The sequence below is a fragment of the Blennius ocellaris genome (assembly GCF_963422515.1).
Source record: "Blennius ocellaris genome assembly, chromosome: 18".
Taxonomy (NCBI): Eukaryota; Metazoa; Chordata; class Actinopteri; order Blenniiformes; family Blenniidae; genus Blennius; species Blennius ocellaris.
In genome coordinates, this window is record NC_137667.1 from 13,669,083 (window position 1) to 13,694,370 (window position 25,288).

At 44.1% G+C, this 25,288-nt stretch overlaps 1 protein-coding gene across 1 annotated transcript in view; it reads left to right on the forward strand.

Annotated features, from left to right (window-relative positions):
- Positions 1-25,288, forward strand: part of syne1a (spectrin repeat containing, nuclear envelope 1a) — a gene marked incomplete at its 5' end in the record, with an annotated part of 119,062 nt that overhangs the window by 84,220 nt on the left and 9,554 nt on the right. The window contains 43 exons of the mRNA XM_080513806.1: positions 730-870; positions 2,355-2,468; positions 3,075-3,236; positions 3,642-3,836; positions 3,928-4,101; positions 5,709-5,900; positions 6,628-6,759; positions 6,936-7,036; positions 7,227-7,377; positions 7,575-7,714; positions 7,840-7,996; positions 8,145-8,360; positions 8,470-8,571; positions 8,679-8,798; positions 8,898-9,098; positions 9,205-9,378; positions 9,488-9,619; positions 9,755-9,951; positions 10,043-10,175; positions 10,633-10,815; positions 11,001-11,150; positions 11,240-11,416; positions 11,504-11,659; positions 11,747-11,902; positions 12,231-12,401; positions 12,568-12,701; positions 12,793-12,997; positions 14,038-14,220; positions 14,350-14,496; positions 14,685-14,839; positions 14,961-15,108; positions 15,246-15,340; positions 15,431-15,665; positions 16,351-16,545; positions 17,656-17,781; positions 18,844-18,999; positions 19,570-19,728; positions 19,873-20,039; positions 22,974-23,136; positions 23,595-23,782; positions 23,934-24,084; positions 24,479-24,661; positions 24,999-25,136. Of these exons, the coding sequence (XP_080369932.1) occupies positions 730-870; positions 2,355-2,468; positions 3,075-3,236; positions 3,642-3,836; positions 3,928-4,101; positions 5,709-5,900; positions 6,628-6,759; positions 6,936-7,036; positions 7,227-7,377; positions 7,575-7,714; positions 7,840-7,996; positions 8,145-8,360; positions 8,470-8,571; positions 8,679-8,798; positions 8,898-9,098; positions 9,205-9,378; positions 9,488-9,619; positions 9,755-9,951; positions 10,043-10,175; positions 10,633-10,815; positions 11,001-11,150; positions 11,240-11,416; positions 11,504-11,659; positions 11,747-11,902; positions 12,231-12,401; positions 12,568-12,701; positions 12,793-12,997; positions 14,038-14,220; positions 14,350-14,496; positions 14,685-14,839; positions 14,961-15,108; positions 15,246-15,340; positions 15,431-15,665; positions 16,351-16,545; positions 17,656-17,781; positions 18,844-18,999; positions 19,570-19,728; positions 19,873-20,039; positions 22,974-23,136; positions 23,595-23,782; positions 23,934-24,084; positions 24,479-24,661; positions 24,999-25,136 (6,855 nt within the window). The remainder of the gene's footprint in view (positions 1-729; positions 871-2,354; positions 2,469-3,074; positions 3,237-3,641; positions 3,837-3,927; positions 4,102-5,708; positions 5,901-6,627; positions 6,760-6,935; positions 7,037-7,226; positions 7,378-7,574; positions 7,715-7,839; positions 7,997-8,144; positions 8,361-8,469; positions 8,572-8,678; positions 8,799-8,897; positions 9,099-9,204; positions 9,379-9,487; positions 9,620-9,754; positions 9,952-10,042; positions 10,176-10,632; positions 10,816-11,000; positions 11,151-11,239; positions 11,417-11,503; positions 11,660-11,746; positions 11,903-12,230; positions 12,402-12,567; positions 12,702-12,792; positions 12,998-14,037; positions 14,221-14,349; positions 14,497-14,684; positions 14,840-14,960; positions 15,109-15,245; positions 15,341-15,430; positions 15,666-16,350; positions 16,546-17,655; positions 17,782-18,843; positions 19,000-19,569; positions 19,729-19,872; positions 20,040-22,973; positions 23,137-23,594; positions 23,783-23,933; positions 24,085-24,478; positions 24,662-24,998; positions 25,137-25,288) is intronic.

Consider the following 25,288-nt stretch of genomic DNA (forward strand, 5'->3'; position numbering starts at 1 on the left):
TTGTTTAAGCTTGGACCTTGGACCTTGTTAAAGTTTTTGAGGCGTTAATGTTAAACCCTGCTGAAAATATCTAATTGTGCATAAGAACTTAGTCTGTGCAAAGTCTGCATGTCACTTTAAAATGAATCACATCTGTGTGGAGAAGAAAGTGCCTGTGGTTCTGAAACTGTAACTGTACAGCGTATGAGAGAGTGCCTGTACGGTGTGAACAACCGCTGTGTGTGTCCTTTCTGTGTGTGCGTTTGTCAACTTCCTGGAAAAAGCCATTCCTTTACCGTGATGTGTCCTGTGAAATCAGTCCAAGTGGCTCTTTGCTGCCGAGTGGAGTCTGGCTTTTGATTACGTGCGCAGAGCAATTCTACTCTGGCTTCAATGCTGCGCAGTGGAAAAAGCTTTATAAACATGATGTCTGCAGCAGTAATGTGATCTAATGGGTCTTCTTTCAATGTTATTTGATTGCTCACTACCTGATGAATCAACAATGTGTGTGCTCAATCTGCCTAACCTGCACTCCCTCCATTAATTTTATGCTCTCTTCTCATCCCCCTCTTTATTTTTCTCCCTCTGTCTCCTCACTCCTTTTGATCTGCTTGGCTTCTGTTTGGACTCCCAAACCTGCTTCTTTGGTGTGTGTGTGTGTGTGTGTGTGTGTGTGTGTGTGTGTGTGTGTGTGTGTGTGTGTGTGTGTGTGTGTGTGTGTGTGTGTGTGCGGTGTTTACGTGTGGTCAGATGACAGCCGGCCGCTGCCACACACTCCTCTCCCCTGTGACAGAGGAGTCAGGGGAGGAGGGCACCAACAGCGAGGTCTCCTCTCCCCCTGCCTGCCGCTCCCCCTCTCCGGGGGCTAATGCTGACGCTTCTCTTAACCAGGTACTGCGATTCCCATCCTAGTAACCCTCGAGGTTCAACCGCACTACCCCCACCTGCCCAGCCTCAGTACTACCATCATCTGTTGTCACGTATTTCACAAATCCAGTTTTCATCATAACAAGCCAACAACCTGATGTGTGATGCAGAAACATCCACGTCCAATGTGTGATTGAACTTCATTGAGACTTCTTGGTCTTCTTAGAGTTGTAATATAATACTGCTATTTTTTTTCAATACAGTGGTTCTAGAGGTTAGTAAACCTCTTTTTTTAAGGAGTAGAAATAATATTGATTATATAATGGTGTGGTCACTTTTTTTAAGTACAGCTTTGTTGTAAACAATTTCCTAAAAGTTTAATTATAGCTTGTAGTTTTTGAACTTCTTGAGACTCTTCGTCTCTCTGCCGTCGCCAAACACTCCGAAATACATTTTATTACCCTGTAACAGTACATTAGTGATGTTTTTGGCTGTCAGGTATTTATATGAGATTTTATCAAACAAGTTATCGTAGGCATTATTCCCTCACCCCTTTCGCTCCCATTCTCTCCACCTCCACAACAAACCTGCTACCAAACCTCCACATGCCCAAAACCTTTCACGATGTATGTTTGAAACAACTGAGATGCATCGTGTTCTTCCACCCACCCACCCCCCCCCCCCTTTTTTTTAAAGAAAGTCTGTGTTGTTTTTGCTTATTTATTTGCCACTTGTTTTTGCTGTGATATGATTGTGAATGTGTCATTTCAAAACATTACTGGTTTCCATGAAGAAATTTTCTGTTAATTCTAGTTGGACTTCACACACACACACACACACACACACACACACACACACACACACACACACACACACACACACACACACACACACACACACACACACACACACACACACACACACACACACACACACACACTAACTGCAATAGCTTGTTGTGAAAGGAAACAATCCTGGTCACAAGAGCTCTTGCTGTTCAGTTGTTGTGGCAACGATTTCACCTGTTGAAAGAAATATTTAGTAGCCATAAAGAAATGTCAGCTCTAAAGAGTAAACCAATTTATTTAGATTTTATTTCGATGTTGCCGAGATGAAACATCTCCAAATAAGCACTACTACTTGTCCTAAATTTTAACCCATGGCCTCCATGTGGCAATATATGAGTGTATGAGGAGCCTGACAGAAAGCTTGTAGCCATTACCTCATAACACACTAACTGTAGAAGGAGTTTCAGTTTAAACTCCACATTGACTATGGCGTCTTGAATTTTCAGCTATTGAAAACTGTTGTAGCTGGAATGTTAATAATTGTTCATTCAGAATCACTGTTTTACATTGTAGCACATCTTCGTATGTGCAGAGTATTCAAGCCTGATGTTGCAGTTCAAACTCAATGATGACTTTATCACCAGAGCTGATTAAATCATTATTTAACACCGTACTGATAGAGTTGGTGAAACCCCCACTCATGATCCCATTGTGCCACAGGGTCGAGGTGGACTCAGCCGAGCACCCATCCAAGAACTGTACGACCCATCTATGGAAAGCAGCGCTGCCAATTTAGATGATTTACAGAGATCCTGGGAAACACTCAAGAACGTGGTAAGTCACATCATCAGCTTCCTGAAACTACAGAAGTCCCCAAAAATGCAATAAAGTCATGAAAGGTAACACAAAGGGAAATGATTGTCAATTTGGAGCTTAAATTAAATAACACTGAATTCAATATACAGTGAAGGAGGCATATTCCAAATCTGACTGACATTTTCAGTAGTTTAAGCCTCACATACCCCTGCTGGTTTAAGTGTGTGTCTGAAGCCAGATTGGATGCTGTCTCGGGTGTCAGGTGCAACGAGGTGTTGCAGATATTGCAGTCAGGTTTGATGCAACGATCATTAGGATTCATACCAGACTTTTCAACATGCTGACAGATTTATTGATATTTCATTGGTATATTTATCATCACGGCCACCTGTCGGTTCGTCATAAGATCATCTGTGATTCTTTGTCATTCTTTGTTATTTAATAAATGTGATCAACATTAGATGTGTGGAACTTAAGTCATCAGAAGTGCATCAAAAGCGACAAAACCATTTTGATGGATTTTCTTTAAAAAGTCCCACATTATAAAATCAACATCAGATGACCTGTGCAAACATGAATAATGAAACCTAGGTCTCAGTTGCCATCATTTTTCTCCTGTCACAGATCAGCGAGAAGCAGAAAAGCCTGTACGAGGCTCTGGAGCGGCAGCAGCATTATCAGGAGTCCCTCCAGTCCATTTCCACCAAGATGGAGTCCATCGAGAGCGCGCTCAACGAGGGCCTGGAGCCCAACAAGACCCCCGAGAGCCAAATGGCTGCACACCAGGTGAGAGGATGTGGAAACCGTCCTGTAATCTGTGGGTCGGTCCAGAGACATCTCTTGAGGAAAAGACCCCCCCTAAAAAAACCTGTCCTGCCGTGGGAAAAGAAGAATGATTAAGTGTTTTAATATTGCACTGGGCCGTGCAATGGTTGCGCAGACGGCGCGGCACTGTTCTCCGTTGCTACGCCAACATCACGACCGTGGCCAATACAGTTTCTTTTTGTATTACAAGTGTCATTTGAGTTGAACCCTCTTTTCACTGCTGTCGAACTGTCTTCTATTCAGTACCTTCTTCATTTCCTCTCTTGATGCCAAGTAGCTCACTTTTTATACCCAGTGTGCAGTTCTTTTTCTTTTTTCTCTTTTTTCCACCGACCTCTCACATGTTTCTGACCGCGGTCTTTACAGGCTCTGATGGATGAGATCCTGATGCTGCAGGATGAGATCGGTGAGCTCCAGACGTGTTTCTCAGAGGAGCTGGCAGACAGCGACAGTGATGGCGAGGCCGGCGACCAGCTGGCCCTCCAGTCCACGCTCACCGTGCTGGGAGAAAGGATGGCCACCATCAGAATGAAAGCCTCCGGGAAACGACAGCTGCTGGAGGTGGGAAATCAAAGAGCTGCAAACACTTAGATACCTACATTGGGTATAACTCCCTGCGATTGTAACACGCTCATGACGTTGACTGCGGCAGGAGAAGCTCAGTGAGCAGCTGGAGGAGCAGCGTCAGGAGCAGGCGCTGCAGCGCTACCACAGCGAGGCTGAGGAGCTCGACCACTGGCTGCTCAGCACTCGCGCCACTCTCAGCTCTGCCCTGCAGCCCCAAAATGTAGACTTGGATATGGAGGAGCAGCTCATTGACTGTCAGGTAAGGCTGACTTTTCTGTCACCTGTGCGGGATGATTTGGAGACTGATTTATTTTATCTCCGCTTTCCTCCTCTGACCTGAGAAAAACATTTTAGTATGTATTCCTGGTTCATTAACAGGAATTTATCAAAATACCTGCCCTGTGCATGGAAATGTCTACCATTTCATTCATTGCCTTGGTATTATATTACTGTTTACATATCAGCCTTTCGCCATTTGAAGAGCAAATACAGAATTTTTTTTAAAACTTTCGACTGCATTTGAACAGGTATTTCAAACACAATGTTGTCATCCAGTTGCACAGATTCTAATCGAAAAGCATGATTTGATAAATAAAAGTTATGTGAAGTTGTATTCAGATTTAGAATTAGGTTTTTGTGGATAAAAACCAAAACAAATCCAACAAATAATCACTACTGAAACAAATGTTTGCATATACTGTATAGTACAGCCAAGTTATCTTGGAAGAGGGTGCAGAAGCATGAACTCATTCCACATTTTTGAGCAATTCGACAACCATGGAATCAAAACGCATCAATGCAGCCTGGATATAATAATATTCAGTCATGAGAGGGTTAAACTGAAAACTGACAGAGCCGAGTCTGCGAATATGAACATTGCACGTATCCCACAAGAACGACTCATCTAAACATCAATCTTGTGACTCTGTGTAATTGGCTTCCCAGCAATACTCGTGTCAGTTGTGTTGCTCCAACAACAAAAAGCAGCATTTTGAAGTGTGATTGTAGCAGCTGGGAGACAGTAAGCTGATTAAAGCTGACATATGCCTCCTGTGGTGCTCAGGTCTAAAGGTCCTGCCGATTGCATGGCTTCATCTCCAGGGGGTAAAATCTGTCTGAAAGCATTGATTATTTCAGGAACTGTGCACTGGAGAGGCACAAACCTGTGATAGGATATAAGCTTTAAGGAATGTAGTGAAAAGAGAGAATTGAAGCGGACAAACTCCAGCAGGTAAGAAGGAGCAGACTCACATGGAATATGAAAGGTTTTGGGTAATAAGAATACAAAATCACTTAAAGTCCTAAAAACAGAATTTGTTTTCTCTTCAGTCATATTTGACTGCTCTGACTTTGTTAGTGTATTGTCCAAATTTTCATTTAAACACTTATATACTGTAAGAAACCGACTCTCAGTAAGCAGCTTAAAACCCAAGGTCATGGCTTGGGTCACTACAAAGGATTTCTGAGTCTGTAGTTTTCAATCATCTTACAGCAAACATCCTCTGCTTGCCTGTTATTTATGGCAATGGTTTTTTTTAAGCCAGTATTTGTTTCATTGTGGGTCAAAAAGACTAGTTTAAAAATTCTGAAGCCTTCTAAATCAGGAAATACATCAGAAGCAAGGGAGGGACTTTACAATTCTTTCCAATAGCCCCGATCTGTTCCAAGGGGATACAACCTTAATCCCTCGTTCTTTCATGTCTATACAAGTGTAAACCTTTTTTACACTGAGTTTGGACATGAAAGGGAGGGTCCATGTTTCTCTTCTTTCCCTCAGGAACCGGTGCAGTTGGAGACGGGGAAGGGGGGGTGGGTTTTAGTTTGACCCACTTCATTGTGTCGTGTGTGTGACTATTGTCTTTGCAGAACATGCTGTTTGAGATCGAGCAGAAGGTGTCGTACCTGTCGGAGCTTTCAGTCCACAGTGAGAGCTTGTTGCTGGAGGGGCGCGCTGAGACCAAGGGAGAGGCAGAGCAGCTCACATTCAAACTGCACTCCCTCAAAGACAGCCTGCTGGAGCTGCAGCAGATGCTGCAGGACAAGCAGGTTGATATTCAGGTGAGACCAGTGGCCATGCACGCCTTGCTCCATCACCATGAAGTCATTCTCTCTCCCTCCATGCCCCCAGTGCTCCGACCCCCTCAAGCCCACACAGTTTTCAATTTTCCAGCTGTTCTTCCTCCGTGCTTCTATGCCCTCTCTTCTTGTGCTGCCCTGCATTATGTTGGATTGGGTTACAGAATCAATGGTACTATTGTACTGTGCAAAAAGTACTGAAGGCCATTTCATGCTCCGTCATAAAAGTCCACTGTTTTCCACCAGGAGACAACAACAGCCTGTGTGTCTCACAATGGGACTCAGGCAGTTCACAAAAAGGATGCTAACTCATCACATGCAAACACTAAATGCATTGCATCAGGTGTGCTTCTGATCACAAAACATGGCCTCTTTGCCCTGTTCATTGTGTATTTATAGTGATGCATTTATATTACATTTTCCTTATCATGTCTCACAGTTCAATACAATGTAATCTCTCAACATTGTCTTTTATATATACACACACACACACATACATACATACACTTTTATTCAGTAATTTTATGCATAACTTGTATTATTGGCTTAAAAAGTAAAAGGCTAAAATAGTTCCATAACAATAACCCCCCCTTCCTCTCTCTCTCTCTCTCTCTCTCTCTCTCTCTCTCTCTCTCTCTCTCTCTCTCTCTCTCTCTCTCTCTCTCTCTCTCTCTCTCTCTCTCTCTCTCTCGCTCTCTCGCTCTCTCAGGGTTCATTGCAAGAACAGGAGGACAGTGAGCCAGACTCGTCTCTGTCTCAGAGTCCAAATGTCCAGGACTGGCTGTCTCAGGCCCGTTCAACACGCACACAACAGCATCACGACAGTCTGCTTCGACAGAGGGTACGACAGGGCTGAATATCTGTACATTCCAATGTATATTCACAGAACTAGGCTTATGTTTTGACCACATATTACTTTTGACTTATGTTATATTATCTTGTTGCACTTACATTTGATTAACTGCATATTAATAGTGCTCATTTATAACAGATCAGATCATTGCCTTTGTGTTCCAGGAGCTGCAGGAACAAGTAGCTGAGCAGAGGAGACTCCTGCAGTCTGTAGCCATCGTTGGCGAGGAGTTACTCAGCCAGCAGACAACACACAATGGGGACAGGTACATTGTGCACTAAACTGGTATAAAAATAGTGTGTTTCTGATCGGGCATATGCAAACACACTGGGCTTAAGGTGTATATTATTAGGATTAGATGTATGCATGCTATCTATGTCATGTTTATCATGAAATGATCTCCTCAGATCAGATATCAATCTTTCAACTGTTTTTTTTCCCCCTCTTTTCCACAGTGAAATCTCCGTCCCTGTTGGAGTTTTGCTTGAGACTGAGACCTTGTCTCCTCTGGACCAGCTAAGACAGAGATGGGAAAACCTCAATAAAGATCAGAGCACGAAGCTGCAGCTCTCGCTCAACTCTCTGGAACAAGACCAGCTCAGTCCGGTACACAAACTTGACACTGATTCAGTTGAACTGTGTTATTTTTATCAGTGAAATTATTGTGTGAGATATGTGCCCAGATTTTTGTGTCTGTGTTTTTCTTTTTAGAGCCATGTGTTATTTCATTGTTTCACATTCTTTGTTATGTTATGTTACCACCAGTGTGACCTTCATGATTTCTATTGCTCTTTTGTGTGCAGATCCTCCACCGGTCTCGTCTATCCAGTCCCACCGTGGTACTCAGAGGTGACCCTGCCCTGCCCAGCCAGGGCTCTCGCTCTCCAAGAGCTTTATTTCAGGCCTGCATTCAGACTCTGGAAGGAATGGCCCAGGAGGTGCAGTACAGTATATTTGTTGTTTTTGTTTATTTCTTAGATATGCTATTGTAACAACTGATCAAAAACTGAAACAATTGTCTGACTATGTAATCTGTTTAACCTCTCTGCAGCCAAGCGCTGGTGACAGTACGCTGGGATTATCATCAGGCGGGGCAGCAGTCCAGCAGGACCTGTATGCAGCTGTATCAGCAGCCTCCTCGTGGTTAGATGCTGCTGAGAATATGCTGCTCTCTGGCCCTGTGCTGCTGTCTGATGACACAGAGACACAACTCACAAATACAGAGGTAGGGCAAAACAAACAACAGACAGCATTCTATGTATTTATTTATTTATTTATTTATTTTTCACATATACAGAAGAGCAGCTTGTCGAGATAAAGAAATTGTACAATAGTGACACTGTAATAATCCCACTGACTTCTGCTGTATTCAGGGTTTAAATAAACAGCTGAAGGAGATAACCCCGGAGGTGAACCAGTGCAAGGCCCTGCTGGGTGCAGGAACGGGCCGTCTATGTGGGGCAGAGGACCGTGCTCTGATGGAGGACACGCTGGAGGGGCTCCAGGAGAGGATGGGCCTGCTGGACTCAGCCTTGGAACAGCACTGTGACAGCATGAAGGACAGGCTGCAGGAGCACTCCACCTTCCAGGTCTTAAAGCTGAGCTGTCGCCTCACAAATCTATTTTTACGCATGCTCAGATTGTGGCGAATGTCAGGACCGATGAAAACATTTCTACTGTTATCTTGAACTTTGACAGAATGAACTGAGGATGCTGTTCACAGCCCTGGCTGAAAGCAAACACCAGCTGCTACAGAAGATGGCTGGAACCGTAGATAGACCTGCAGCCAAACAGATAGAGGTATGTTACTAAACAGTGGCTCAGGCACAGGAAATAGGTGTGCTTAGGAGGCTTCGGGGACTTTTGCTATGCATTTTCAGTTCACTTGAATACGTTGTCTCTTGTAGGCGCTGTCAGAGGTGGAAGACAGTTTGAGAGAGTTTGAGCAAAGAGTCACTGAGCTGAGGAGCAGGGCAGAGGCGCTTCAGTCAGATCCAACATCCTGCCAGGAACTAATCAAACTACAAGTAATTCTTCATCTTTTTCTACGCTGTCCCTAAGAGCTTGAGCACTGTTAAAGTATAATAGATAAAGTTCAAGATTTACAGATTGATGCTTGTGTTTAGGATGCATACGAGGAGCTGGTGCTCATGGTGGGCTCCAGACGGAGCAGCCTGAACCATGGCTTGTCTCTGAAGGCTCAATACGAAGCTGCTCTTCACGATCTCAGTGACCTGGTGGACACAGCTCAGGACAAGATGGCTGCTGATCAAAAGATGACAGTGGCCTCGGTTATAGAGGTCCAGATGTTACTGGACAAACACAAAGTAAGAAGAGTGATTAAATAGATTTATTTATTTATTTATTTTTAAGAAATCTGTAATAACTTTTTTCTCTAACATTGCCTGTGAAACCTTCTCTCCTTCAATACAGGAGTTTTTCCAAGGCCTGGAATGCCATATGACTCTCACCCAAACGTTTTATAGTAAAGTGTGTGGTTTAGTGGCCCAGAGGGAAAGCCAGGCGCTGGAGGAAACCATGGCTCTCGCCCACAGTGTGCTCAAACAGGCCCACCGGAGGGGGATGGAGCTGGAGGGCATTTTGGAGGTGAGAATTACGCATTATAGCTTGGAGCAGCTGTGCAATTTCCTTCAGTTCAGTAGCAACGACGAATAAACGAAATAAAATAAACCCGTTTCTCTTTCCTCATTGACAGTCGTGGAGCAGGCTCGTGGAGGACTATCAAGCTCTGTGCAGACAACTGGAGGCTGTAGAGTGCAGCATCCCCACTGTGGGTCTGGTGGAGGAGACGGAGGAGAGACTTGTTGAAAGGATCAGTCTCTACCAGGTAAGCTTCTTTATACAGACAGCACAATAGCCACACAAATAAATGCCAGAATATCATCTCGCAATTATTTTAAAGCTGCTCTCATGCATTATATTTTAACCTTTATTCAATTTGTCTTCCGTCTTATTTGTGTAGCGTCTGAAGGCCAGTCTGACAGAGCACCAGCCCCAGCTGTACCAGGTTCTGGAGGAGGGCAAAAAGCTCCTACTGTCCGTCGGTTGCTCGGACTTACAGAACCAGCTGACGCAGCTGGGAGAACACTGGCTCTCATCCACCACCAAGGTCAACAAGGAGCTGCACCGTCTCGACTCCACACTGAAGCACTGGAGCAGGTCAGGGTCTTACAATGCTCCTTGCGTCAGTCGCATTTTATATTGGCTATGATATTGCTAGTTTTTGATTCTGCATGTTTGTGAATCTCAGGTACCAGAGCGAGTCAACGGAGTTGAGCCACTGGTTGCAGTCGGCTCTGGACAGACTGGAGTTCTGGACAACCCAGTCAGTGACGGTTCCTCAGGAGCTGGAGACTGTCAGAGATCACCTCTGTGCCTTCCTGGTATGTTAAGATACCATATCAGCTGCAATAATGTGCCATGCATCTATTTTGAATCTACCATATATCTATTTCCCCATGTTTGGTATTTGAAAGGAACTTCAAATGCAAGACATTCTTGATCAAATCTAACTAAAGCTTATTAGCAAAGCACTGTTTGAAAATAACAGGCTTGTCACCAGGAACAGCTCAAGACAGAAGAAGAAAACAGAACAAACTAACAAATTACACCAGGACTACAGGCTTGAACATACGTAAACCACATCACAGCGAGGCAGATTGAACAGAATGGTAGCTTGCAAATAGAGTTTAAACACAGATGTGGCAATCTAAATAAAACCACAACGAAAATGTTCAGAGAAATGATAAAACAAGGTGTGTCGTGGTTGTTTATGCAATCAGGTATGTAAACGACTTAAAAGTCTTCTTCTTCTTCTTCTTCTTCTTGTTTTTCTCATAGGAGTTTTCCAAAGAGGTCGATGCCAAATCATCTTTGCGATCGTCTGTGCTGAGCACTGGCAACCAGCTTCTGAGACTGAAGAGAGTAGACACAGCTGGTCTGAGGACAGCGTTGGGCCAAATCGACACTCAGTGGGCTGAGCTGCTGACTCGTATCCCTGTCGTGCAAGAGAAGCTCCACCAGGTCTGATAAAAGCCACTGTAACACACTTTAAATGCCATTGTATTCAGTTCTTTGTTTACTTCAGGGCATGTTTTTTTTGTTTTTTTTAAATAAGAGATTCATTCTTTTTAATTGCCATTATAATTACAGCTTCTAGTTTTAATTAGCATTGAACATGTTGCAACCCGTCTCCTCTTCTCCCTCAGTTGCAGATGGAGAAACTGGCATCGCGACATGCCATCACGGAGCTGATGAGCTGGATCTCGCTCATGGAGAACATCATAGAGGAAGATCAGGACAAAATAATGGGGGCTGTGGGCTCAGAGGTGATCCAGAACGTCCTGCAGAAGTATAAGGTACGATGACATCTTTCATTAAAAGCCCCCCCTCCCCCCCCACTCTTTCTCTGTGATCATTGTCTCATTGAGTCTTTACCTTTTCACAGGGTTTCCGCATTGATCTGACCTGTAAACAGTTGACTGTGGACTTTGTGAACCAATCGGTGCTGCAGATCAGCAGTCAGGATGTGGAGGGAAAGCGCAGCGACAAGACAGATTTTGCAGAGAAGCTCGGAGCGATGAACAGAAGATGGCAAATATTGCAGGGGCTCATTGCTGAAAAGGTAATGTTCACTGTACAAATGTGATTTTTTTTTTTTTTGTTGTTATTTTGTTTTATTAAATATTTGTTAATTGTCTTTGTATTATAGATTCAGATTTTGGAAGGACTTGTGGAAGGTTGGTTGGAGCACGAAAATGGAGTCCAGGCCCTGAAAGCCTGGTTAACGTTGCAGGAGGAGAAATTAAAGAAACGACACAGGATAGAGGATGTGGCATCGGTACAGAATGCGCTTAAAGACTGTCAGGTACACAAAAAGCATGCCACAGACATTACATTTTTAGACTGTGAATACATCAGGTTTTTCTCTGATCTAACTATTCTGTGTTCACAGGAGTTGGAAGAGTTGGTGAAGGAAAAAGAGAAGGATCTAGAGAAAGCAGAAGAAAGAGGAAATGCCCTTATTCAGGATAAGAAGGGAGCAGCTTGCTCAGTTGTTAAAGAAACACTTAAAGGGTTGAACCAGTCCTGGGCACATTTGGACCACATGGTGAGTTTAAGATATCTTTTTATTGTTCCTTCAGGCGTTAAAGTTCAATTTGTCATTTTTGACTACTGTTGATTTCATCTTTATTATTCAAATCGTGAGCAGATAAAGGATAGGTTTTTTATATTGATAACCACAAACATGAAATAAAAGATGAATGAAGGCATGTCTAATCTAATTCTTCCAAAGAAAGTTACAAGTTTTGTGTGTAAATGAGTTTTCATGAGACCAACGTTTGTACAACTCATGTGATGATGAAAGTAGATAAAGCAGATAAAGTTTCCTGACCTTTGTAAAATTTACATGTTTCGTCTCACCTCTTTTCCACAAGATAAGTCAGATTAAGGTGAGCCTGCGTTCAGTGCTGGAGCAGTGGACTTTGTATCGACGAGCCTCGGAGGAGATAAACGGTTACCTGATGGAAGGGAAGTACTCAGTGTCCAGGCTCCGCCTCCTTAATGGATCTCTGGAGGCAGTGCAGCAGCAGGTGGAGTGTCTGCAGGTGAGGAGTGAAGATTGTCGAGTAGAATGAAAACTATTTGTATTATTTCTGGGAAATAACAAGAAATTGTTTTGCAGCTCCAGCTGGTGGTTCAAAATGTATTTATTGATTTCGCCTTCGGTTGTTCAGGGTCAAGTCTAACATCTGGGTCTTCCATGTGTTTCAGAACCTGCAGGAGGAGATGGAGAAACAGGAGAGCAGTCTGAGGAAGTTTGGCTCCATAACTCACCAGCTGCTAAACGAATGTCACCCCTCTGCGGCTGAAGCATTAAACAGAGCGCTCAGAGAAGTCAACATCAGGTAATGACTGGGGAAGGGAAAAAAAAAAAAAAAACACCTCATGGAGTGACTCTGATGATGTTGTGTGACCTCCCTGTCGTTCTGTGTTCAGGTGTAGTCATCTGCTGGAGCAGATCTCCAAGCAGCTGAGGAGCAGTAAGGCCTTGCTTGGACTGTGGCAGCATTACCGCTCATTATACGGCCAGTGTGTGGCAGCGGTTCAGAAGCAGGAGGGGTGTGCCAATCGCCTGCTGAAAGATGCCACTGACAGGGAAATCACAGAAGAGGAGAGCAGCACCTGGATGAAGGACTGCAATGTGAGTGCAGATGAGACGTTGAAGCAGACTGATTCTTCATCCTCTGGAGTTTGTTTGTTTTTTTTATCTTCTAGTGGCCCAGCTTGAGTAGCTTACAAGGTATCAGGAGATTTTATTCTTGTTTGCCCGGAGCCCTCTTTCTCTGGATTTAGGAATGAGCTCCTAAACTGCCTGTCAGCTCACTGTGAGGGTTCACAAAGCCTCAGAATACCAAATTGCACCCTGTCCTTTTGTCTCCTTGAATGTGGCTTCACAGCACAATCAGACAAAAGCCTTTAGAGAGGGAGGCTGCACAGGGAATGACAGCCCCCTGATTTACACTACGGGGGGGGGAACCGCCATCACACTGGGTCTGTAGGAACATACTGGGCCGTGTCTAGAGACACACAGTCAAAATAACCATCTGCTTGCAGTATTAGTGGTGAGGATCACTGACGCAAGCTGTTGCCATACAAAGCAGTGAAGAATTATGCACTTTGTTTTGAGCTCTTTAAGATTTTGTTCTAATTTTCTTAGTTAACAAAACCCACAGGATACACATTTTTCTAATTTTCCAACAGTTTTTTTTTTTTTTTTTACAAAAATTAGAGTATTTATCTGACAATGTTTTACTTTCACACAAATTTTGATCTGATTTTTGAGCTTGTATTTAATCGGACTTGACTGTCCTCTGTTTAGATGGGTGGGACATTAATATATAAAAAAATAGTGTTTCCATCAGTGCATTTCATATATGACAGACATATAAAGCCATACCTCATCAATTGACTAATAGACGAGAGGCTCGAATACGATTTCTCAAAATCTCCCTCAAAGAGCTACTTTTAATTTTGATATTTTGACACTTTATTAAATTGAAGATGTTGAATATGAACTTCCCCGACAATAAGTCACGTCTGTACTCTTGCCAGTTGTGCTCCCTTGAGAAGGTTTAAATGAAACTCCTGTGAAAAATCACACGTTGATATTGCAACTTTTATCGGACAGACACTTTTGCAGTCTGAGTCTCCAGATAACTTGTTTTGGTGACGCTTCAACAGGACTGCCTCGGTAACCAAGACGCGGTGCAGGAGTCCCTCCAGCAGCTGCAAGCGTTAGGACAACAGCTGAGGAGCAAGGTCGACGCCTCCTCCTCAGCGTCCCTTCAGTCGGACCACCTGGCACTCACACATCGCCTGACAACACTCGAGCACGCCCTACACAGGCAGCAAGAAATACTGCAGGTGGGGGTCAAAGGGCATGTTGCATATAAGAATGAAGACGTTTTTATCCTCGACAAACACCACAGAATATGAGGAAATGGGTGTTTTGGATTACGTGTGTGCTAACGCTGTTTGTCTGACTGTTTGCAGTCTGGATCTCAAGGCTGCGAGGGTTTCAGAGAGCAGCTGGACACACTGATCTGTCAGGCACAGGAGGCAGAGGAGGCGCTGAAGGAGCCGGACCCGCCCGACTCGTCAGAGCTCGACGTGGTCCAGACACGCATGGAACAACTCAAGGTGCATGAAATGCAACAGTTTCAACATTGTGTTCTCTCTCTGGACATCTGGCTGTGGAAAGTCTCAGTATCCAGATTGGTTTGTTTTATATGTCTGCTTTTATTTAGGGTTTTTTTTTGTCTCTTTTAATTGACCAGTCAAACTTGTTTCTTGGATGATCTCGTCAATGTGTGATAATACATTTCCAGGTTCATCTGTTGAAGCTGAGCAGCCTCTCTCCAGACCTGGAGCGTGTGAACGAGCTGATGTACAGGCTGCCGGTCAGCGACAGAGACGTCAAACAGCTGCAAAGCCTCAACAGATCCTGGGCCACTCACTCTGCACACCTGACTGAGAGATTCAGGTTAAACCCTCATGATTCATTTAACATTTTAGCAGTTTGTTCTTGAATGATATAATTCACATTTCTTTAATCTGGCTTCATCCTGAAGTGATTGTTGCTCATGTTTACATTTTGTTTTCAGTAAGCTACAGTCAGTGGTGCTCCAGCAGCAGAGTTTCTTCCAGAAGTGTGAGGCCTGGATGGAGTTCCTCTCTCAGATTGAGGAGAAGTTGACAGCTGACATCTCGGGCAACTACCAAAGTCTGTTGGAGCAGCAAAGAGACCATGAGGTCAGAGAGTCGATGTGTCTGTGTGAAATATTGCTTGTGCTTATGCTTATGCATGGGTGTGTGTATGATATTACTACGTGCAATGCACTAATTATTGTTCTTCATTGGCATGGAATTTAATGATGTATGTGTTACAGTTGTTCCAGGCGGAGATGTTCAGCAGACAGCAAATTGTTTACGCCATCACCAGCGATGGGCATCGTATGTTGGACCAGGGACAAGTGAACGACAGGTGAACACTGTCTTTCAATGTCATTTTACCCACACTGGTAATTCGCTGTGTCAAGGTGTGAGTGGCTAACATGTTGTTTTTTACCTGCAGCGATGACTTCAGTGTGAAGCTCGCCTTGCTGAGCAATGAGTGGCAGGGCGTGGTGAGGCGCGCTCAGCAGCGGAGAGGCATTATCGACAGCCTGGTGCACCAGTGGCAGAACTACAGGCAGATGACCGAGAAGCTGTTGCGGTGGCTCCAAGAAGTGACCCGTGATCCGGACGTACATCAGCCGGGGGAGGCAGTGGCACTGCAGCAGGTCCGAAACCTGCTCAATCAGATCCAGGTCAGCTGCATTTCAATTGATGCTGTTTAGAAAGCCACATTAAACTGAGAAACAAAAAAACAATGTTTCATGGACTAAATCAAGAATCTATGAAAAAGCTGGTTCATACAGTATGTTGACCACCAAATATAGTTAGTTAGTGAAAGCAGTGTCCCTGTTTGGTTTTGTTTTTGTGTCTCTTTTCATATAATTGGTGTCTGAATGTGCGTGTAAATGTGACTAATGTTGTAAAATGCTTGAAATTGGAATTGAAAAAAATTACTTGAAAATCTAGGACTAAAATGTGACAAACATTCTTTATTTTAATAAAATGTCTATTTCATTATCTGAGATAATTATGTGTCATTATCTCAGCTCCTCTCAGTTTCAATTAACGCTATTGTTATATGGCAGATGGGTTATCATGGGAATAAGTCCAGTACCAGGGACACTTCACCTCGACAGGGATTTTTCTGTTATCAAAGTTATTTGACGATTTTTAAAGTGACTCCTTAAGAACTTTTTCAATTTCATCCTAAGAGTTCTCTACAGTCTTCCTGCTCATTTGGTGTGCTTGTGACAACCGTAGACAACGTAAAAGAATTGAAACAATGAATTAATCTGAATTAATCACTCCTCTTTCATTCAACCTTAGTGTCCCTTAGTTAACCTATATCCCCCCTGCCCTCTGTCCCTGCTCCTCCAGCTGAGGGAGCAAGTTTTTCAGAGGCAGCAAGGAAGCTACATCCTGACCGTGGAGGCCGGCAGGAGCCTGCTCCTCTCGGCTGACGCCCGTGCTGAGTCCACCCTGCAGACAGAGCTGATGGATATTCAGGAGAGGTGGAGACACGCCCACCACCGCCTGGACCAGCAGAGGAAGGAGCTGCACAGCTTGCTGAAGGTCTGTGAAGATGTATGCATGCTCTTTCGGTGTTGGAACCTCAGCTATGTGTCCTATGCTGCAGTGGGAAGGTCTTGTAAAGGGAGCTGGAGGTCACTGTTCCATGTGGACCCGCTCATGCATGTAGGATAGTGACGCCAGGTTATTGCGTTAATTATGCAACATTGCACCTTAAGTCCTAAAAGAGTGAAACACATGGAGCACTCAGCTGTTTGCATATAAATAGTTGAGCGTTCCTGCACACACAGTGTGGCTCTGTCATTTTTTTAAAGTGGCTGAAATGCATAAAGACGAAGTGTAAGCCGTGAGCACAAACCCACAGAAACCCACATACTGCAGACACTGCAGGCTGCTGCAGTGATTTAAACCCTGCAAAGAGAATTAGACAGGCGGTGAGTGTGCATGACGCATTTTAAAAGATACATCTGCGGTTTGGGATTTTTTCTGTCTCTTGGTCTTAGTCATAAACTGATTTGCCAGCATTTTAATTACTGTGTCTGTGTTCTACGGAGTGACCTTTAACAGTCTGTGTTTTATTTCTATCCTGGCTGTCTTTTATTTTCCCCATCACATCCATTCCACCCTGGTATGATGCTTAGTAGCATTTCTGATCAATATCACTGATTTATCCTGAGTTGACCTTTCATTCAGACTCTAAATATAACCTTAATCCAGGTCCTTGGAGCAGAACCAGCTTCTTTTATTATAGAGCTCCTAATTCTTTTCTTTGGCTGCTGGATTTGTGCAGTATTGCTCAATCTTAAACTGCTGCTTGAGAGGTTCAGAGCGAAGCGGGCCATGTATGGCGTAACTGATGTTGTCTTACCTCAGCACATGCTGGTATATACAGTATGTAGGTGAGCTAGTTTATGACTCTGCATACTACAATTCACTGAGGCTCCTGCTGTAGCTGCAGGAAGAATTTATAGCCTATATGTGCACCGGAAGCTTTGTGCATCTATGCACACGTGTGTGTGTATGCGTGCGTGTGTGTGCGTGCGTGTGCGTGTGTGTGTGTGTGTGTGTGTGTGTGTGTGTGTGTGTGTGTGTGTGTGTGTGTGTGTGTGTGCGCGTCTTTTCTACTGTAATTGTTATTGTGTGTGTTTGTAGAACTGGGATCAGTGTGAGAAGGGCATCGATGTGTCACTGGAGAAGCTCAGGGTCTTCAAGAAAAAGCTGTCTTTGTCTCTGCCGGACCACCATGAGGAGCTGCACTCTGAGCAAATAAGATGCAAGGTGAGGACAACACACACACACACACACACACACACACACACACACACACACACACACACACACACACACACACACACACACACACACACACACACACACACACGAAAGCAGACTGAATTTTCTTCTTTTTTGTCTCCGATGTTAATACTTTGCATCAATTAATAAATTCTTTCATAATCTCTTAAAAATGAGCACATTCACACATGAACATAAACAGACTCACACTTGTTGTCTTTAATCTGCTTTGTGGTGTTATAACCAGTTTTTCCATTGTGAAATGTGTCGATATTGCGGAATACATAGCATTTTTTTCTTTCTTTCACGGATATCATCTAATTTCTGTATGAAAATTAACATTTATACGCATTCTCATCTCATGTGAGCCCTTGGACTCTATATGCAGTCATATTTCATGCTTGACACGTCCTCGCTCCTCAGGGAGGGGGAGGAGGGCGGCGTGAGTCGCTGCACATAGTCGGCATCAGCTGAACAGAGAGGGGGTGGGGAGAGAAACAGAGAGGGGTTGCGTGCGCATGAGAGAGAGCCAGAGCATCTTTTTTGCTGTGGGGGGTATATGCATGCGTGTGCGTGCATGCGTGTGCTCCCTTTTTGTGTGTTGCGTAATGGAGACAACGTTCGGGTCCACAAATGATCACACCACAGCAAAACCGTCAGAGTGACGAGCAAGGAGGAGATACAAGGTTGGCTCTGTCTGTTGCCTTATCCTGCCTTTAACCTTGAATGTAGTTGGTGGTTTTCACTGGCGGTGAAACGTTTCGGAGATCTTGAGGCCGTTTCAGAAAAGCAATGTTAAATTCTTGTGGATTCTCGCAGAAATGTTATTTCACAGTGTCTTGCTGTAGTATTCATCGCCAGTTTGCTGATTTGCCTTTTATTCGCACTGTTTCTGAGGTTGCTGCTGCTGTAGCTCACCTCCAGTGAACCTGCTCTGTGTGCTTGTGCCTCTTTCTGACTGTGATGTTTCGTCTGTCATTGTATTTAAGATTGTGGAATATTAGTCTAGTTTCCGACTTGATGTCTTATCATGATGCCGTGATGCAGGAGCTGGAGAGCAGCGTGGAGGGCTGGACCGATGACCTGACATCCTTATTCAAGTTGAGGGACTCCTTAGAAGGCGTGATCAGCACAGATGACATTACAGTCCTGCAGGAACGCCTTCAGCTGCTCCAGCGCCAGTGGGAGGAGGTCTGCCACCAGGTAGAGACACGCAATATTTTCAAAATATACTGAACATAATGGTGAGATTAGGCAAAGTTTTTATCTTTGCATTCTCTTGTCGATGTGTCTCTTCTTGTATGTGATTTATCTCAAGCATCCGGAGGAGATATGAGAGCAAAACCTTGTCTTTTATTATATATATGTTGGCCTTCAGCAGAAGTACTCTATATCTAAACAGTAATATTTGGTGATTACACCAAATATTGATTTGATTGATTTCTCTTGTGTTCTATTATATCAAAGAGTTTTTAGTTGGTTTCTTCTCACTGGCCTCCCTGCTCCATAATTGTAAGCAACATTTCAGGAACCACAGTACCGACAGTGTTACTGTGAACTTATTGTAACTGTAGTAGTGGAGTGTTTGACTAAGACTACAAGAAAGAATTGGGATAATTAATTGGACTTTGGCACTTGCAACCAAACTGGATGGTTGTTTTGCTTTATCGAGCTCTCTTCTGTCGTTCCACTGGAGGAGCTCTCAGACTGCGACTTATTTTTTATTCTCTCTCCAACGGTCTTCATTCTCGTCACCTGCTTTTGTCCCTCCAGCTTTCCCTGCGCAGGCAGCAGGTGAGCGAGAAGTTGAACGAGTGGGCCGTTTTCAATGAAAAAAACAAGGAGCTATGCGAGTGGCTCACGCAGATGGAGAGCAAAGTCTCTCAGAATGGCGACATCAGCATCGACGAGATGATTGAAAAGCTCCGAAAGGTAACTGCAGCACACAGACGTTACTGAAATATCCCAAAATTCAACTATGTACAGCAGATGGGTTTAAACTTTGTAAATTATGGACTTTTCTGTGTTCATGACATTGACATGGTCTTGTTTCCCTGCTGGGTGTTTGTTCTCCAGGACTACCAAGAGGAGATCAGCGTGGCGCAGGAGAACAAGCAGCAGCTGCAGGTTATGGGCGAGCGTCTGGCGAGGGCCAGTCAGGACAGCAAAGCAGCCGAGATCCAGCACAAACTCAGCAAAGTCAGCGAGCGCTGGCAACACCTGCTGGATCTCATTGCAGCCAGGTGGGTGGAGCGTGTGTCACTTCTTGGTGTGAACAGCAACTGTGTTTGAGTTACCAATAGCTAATATCTTGTGTAGTGATGTTCAAAATGTAAAAACAAGCCTAATGTATGAGGCTCATTAAAGTCACATATTGTGGCGCTTTCCTGTGTTTTGAGAAGCCAGAATGGGTCCAGAATATCCTGCACTAAACTGAAAGCTGTGTTTGAACTCGACTCTCTGAATCCTCTCTTCTTGTGAAGACAAATGTTTGTTGTGGCACTTTTTAGTCTGACTCAATACCAGAGGGTAATTCATTTTCCCACAATGCTGCTGAGTCATTTCCTGACTTCCTCGCTGGTTCCAGTAGGTCATTCAGTCAGTAGAGCTGCACGCTGAGCACAGAGAGATCGCATTTCTCATTCCTCAACGGTCTTCGTCTGTGTCCCTGCACCTTGTTTGCACTCTGGAAGCTTTTGCTGACCGGCCTGGCAGCCTCTCTGAATCAAACCACTGGCACAGGGACAGGTCGCCACTCCACCACAGGGCAAACAGAGAGACTGACAACCACATACATAGGAGCAATTTAAAATGGACTGTTGAAAGAAACCAGACTATCCAAATAAAAACCCTTGCATGCACACTGAGAACGTGCAAACTCCACACAGAAACTCCTCTAAACCCAGATTTAAATCTGACTTTTTTTTCAGGCTGTGTTATTGTTTTTGCTGTGACTGCAGAGTGCTAACCCAGTCTGCCTTACAGCTCACCAACTTACACTGATACTTACAGTAACTGATCATTTCAAACCCTTCTGGCTTTGCTTTGAATTAAAAAAGACCTGACCCAAACTTTGACTACAACTATTCCAGCTGCCCCAAAGCCCTGTCTGGTCTCTTCCGGCTGTTTCCCTCTGGGACTGTTTCTAGCCTCATATAGACAGCTGCACTTTCTTTGTCTCTGCGAAAAAAGTCAGGACGGTGACCACATCTCAGTCGTAACCACAACTTTCGATTCTTTCACTTTTCATATTGTACGTAAAACTTCATTGATCGTCTTTGGACTTTGTCTTTTTCTGGACGCAAGGACGGACTGCTTTTTTTTTTCCTGCAAATGTGTTATGCTGGAATCTTGGGTCTTGTGTGCATTTAGTCTGCAGCCTTTGCTTCTGCGTCTGACTTTCCAACACAGTCCAGCTCTGCAGCACATGCCTCTGACTGTAAGTCTCTTGTCTCTTTTTAGAAACAGCCGCACATGTCACTCTCCGGCACACACACACACACACACACACACACACACACACACACACACACACACACACACACACACACACACACTCTCGTGCCTGTTTGGGGTTCTCTTTTTTAACCTTGGAGAGCAGCAGTTGATAAGTCACAGTTGTGCCACCCCACCACTACCTCTCACTGGCCCTCCCACTCTGTGCAAACAGAGTTTAGAGAAAGTCCCATGTGGAGCTCGCAGACCAGCGAGAGTAGCGGCGGGATCGAGAGGCTAACACTTCTTGACGTTTACGTTGTCTCTGGGATTTTCACACACCCATGGTTTTGGATTTGGGGACAGATGATATGGCAGGATGCCCGAGCGAGGAGGATCTGCCGGAATGCGACTGCGATGTCAACAGGCAGGAGGATTTTTTGGGGGGGTTTTATACAATGCATTTCTTCGGGACAATTATGTGCAAGTTCAGTGTAGCAGCTACAGTCAATTGACCTCTTGAGTTTAACAGTGGTGTGTTTCTGCTCTGCGTACAGTTTCTTCATGAGGTGGCAGGTCTGGTTTGACTAGAGTTTAAAAATAATCTTCTGAATATTTTTTCGACTGGTTTTAATTGCCACCACAGCTTGGAGATCAACAACACAAGGATGTTCAGACAATAGAAGGAGTGGTGATGTTAATGTGCCAAAAGCAGCAATGTCTGAGTTACGTCTGACTTGAACCTGATACAGTGAAGCTCTGCAGCCATGTGCACCAGGAATGCCAGAACAATTTTATTTTTTTTAAGTCTGAATTATTCTCAGTTGTCTCAATTCTCACAATCGTTCATGTGATCCTCATGTGAGATTCTGTACTATACATTTTCGCATAATTTTCACAGGCACCGTCGCATATCGTCTTGCACTGTTGGACGTCTAGCAGCAGCTGTAGTAAAATTGTTTGTGCCTTCTTTCATGTGGCATTCAATGCAAAGCAAAAGAAAAATGTATTTATTTACTAAGCTTTAGTGTGTTTATGCAGGGGAGAGCCTCTGCAAGCCTTTATTCTTATAGACTCGATGATGACATTGTGAGACCTACATTTCTTTTTCGGGTGAGGCGCTGAATGTTCCATATGCAGAACAATCTGTTCTAAGAGCTACACGTTGACTAATATATATCCATGGTCAGTGTGGGGAGACGTCTGGCGCTTGCACATCCAAAATGGCCCACAGTTGTTGTGTGCAGAGTTCAAATGGGGTTTCTTCCCTCCTCAACAGAAATATCTGCTCAGATGTGAAATCAAACTCCTCTTGGCCATTTTACTCCTCCGGGCTGAGAAGCTGAGAAGCTGAGCAGCGCATCTGTTACAGATGTGCAAGTTCATAGTGTGCATGTAGTGCTGTTCCAGGGATTCACATATAACTTATTTGTTGTATTTTGTTGTGGCTTTCCTTTGCACCATTTTGACACACATGATCAATATTTTACCTTTATATGTTTGCATGATGTAACGTTTCACACTTAAAGACTGATTTTGTGCCCCAAAATGCAAACATTTGTATTTTGAAATTAAAGATATCAGTCGATTAATATAACTTTCTTGATTACTCAGTTAAACTTGCAGTGGCTACTTGTTTATTGCTGCTTTTATGACAGAGCAACTGTTCAACATATTTCTGTCCAGCACCGTTCACAGTCGCCTCACATGCTTCCACTGACTTCCCACCGACTCTGTTTCAGGGTGAAGAAGTTGAAGGAGACCCTGGTGGCGGTGCAGCAGTTAGACAAAAACATGAGCAGCCTGCGTTCCTGGCTGTCTCACATCGAGACGGAGCTGTCCAGGCCAATCGTCTACGACACCTGTGACGACAAGGAGATCCAGAGGAAGCTGAACCAGCAGCAGGCAAGGCAGCAAATACACACTGAGTAGAATTAAATATCCCGCAGATATGTGATATATTACTCAGATGTAAACCACCTTCCCAACCAAAAGCACACTGGAAGGTATATTGTATTTACTGTTGACACCAAATGATCATAGAACCACATGATTCAAGCTGAGCCGGGGGAAAATGAGTAACACAAGCACACGAGGAAACAAAAACATGACTCATGCGTGCATCTCCTGCAAGCCTCTTGTTGCCAAGATACTTCTCTAAATCTGGACTGGATTCTGAGACCCTGCTGACCTCCTTCCTCTGCAGCGCTACAGTGTTGGCTTACATTTGGATTTTACTGTATTTCCAGGGGTCTCTTCCAAATGTACTGGGTTGAAAATAATTTCCTGTTATCATGAAACGAGACAAGAGCCTGGAGAGCTATAGAAGTTATTGTTTTTGTGACTGTTTTTTTTTCTTCCAGGAATTACAGCGGGACATAGAGAAGCACAGCACCGGTGTCGCGTCAGTGTTGAACCTGTGTGAAGTCCTGCTGCACGACTGTGACGCCTGCTCCACAGAGACGGAGTGCGACTCCATCCAGCAGGCCACCCGGGGGCTGGACCGACGCTGGAGAAACATCTGCGCCATGTCGATGGAGAGGAGGCTCAAGTCAGTCGCTCTCAGATGAATTCTCATCAATCCGTGATCCAAAAATATCCCTGAAATGTTTGGATTTGTTAATAGTTCCCCCCGTATCATGTGTGCTTGCTGTAGAATACATAGTGATATTATCGCTCATCGACCAACATTGTCTTTGCAGAATTGAGGAGACGTGGAGGTTGTGGCAGAAGTTTCTGGATGATTTCTCAAGGTTTGGAGACTGGCTGAAGACCTCCGAAAAAACTGCAGCTCTGCCAAACTCCTCTGGAGTTCTCTACACCGTCGCTAAAGAGGAGCTGAAGAAGTTTGAGGTATGTCTGTTCAGTAATGACTGCAAAGAAGATGGGTTGTGCTTTGATGTTTTAACCTTTCCTGTGAAACAAAACGCCTGTGAGCGTTACGGCACGGTAAGAGAAACTGAGAAAGAAAGACGGGTGTCACGTTGCTGAAACTCGTTCACACCGGACTGTTCAGCTGCTGCAGTCAGTCGCTGTGCACGTGCACATTCCTTTGAGATGACTGTCTGGTCTGGGCCTTTTCCATCCGCCTGCCTCGTCCTCCACTAAGAAACATAGTACATGTATTGTATAGTTTTCAACATTATGAGGCATCAGCAATTCACGCTAATCTTGTGCATATTAAATTGTATCACTGCAGCTTGTGGGATTGCAGTAACAAAAGTATCGCATCTGTGTTTTGTCACAGGCCTTCCAGCGTCAGGTGCAGGAATGCCTCACACAGCTCGAGCTCATCAACAAGCAGTATCGCCGGTTGGCCCGTGAGAACCGCACGGACTCCTCCTGCCGTCTCAGAGAAATGGTGCATGATGGGAACAGGCGTTGGGACCACCTGCAGAAGAGAGTGGCTGCCATCCTGCGCAGGCTTAAGGTAGTTGAGGTCAATGTGTTTGCATTAGGATTCTGATGACTTTCACATTAAGATGATGATGGTTCTGCACTCAAGATGATTGATTATTTTGATTATTAATTCATGTGGAAGAGGTGCAATTCAAGTTGTACATTAATCCCACTCCTTTCCACGGATACAATCAGTATAAATAGTTGTTTGTTTGTTTCACTGTGTGTTTTTCATAAGATATCTTTTTTTTTTTTATGAATAATGCCTCAATCTTTTACATCTTCGAAATAACAACAACTGATTGCCTCAGGAAATGATGAAGATTCTTAAACTCTTCTTAATACTTTTTGATCCGTTGTTCTCGCAGCACTTCATCAGTCAGAGGGAGGAGTTTGAGTCGGCGCGGGACAGTATCCTCGTGTGGCTGACTGAGATGGACCTCCAGCTCACCAACATAGAGCATTTCTCTGAATGTGACGTCCAGGCCAAAATCAAACAGCTCAAGGTACGAACATCACCGTGCTCTTTTCATTTCTAGATTCATATTTTGGCTTTACATTTTCTTTATATTTCAGGTTATTATTCCAACATATGAACTAGTTGGAAAATGTTTGGGTTTTTTTTTCTTCTAATGCAATCATGTTTAACTGTTTCTGC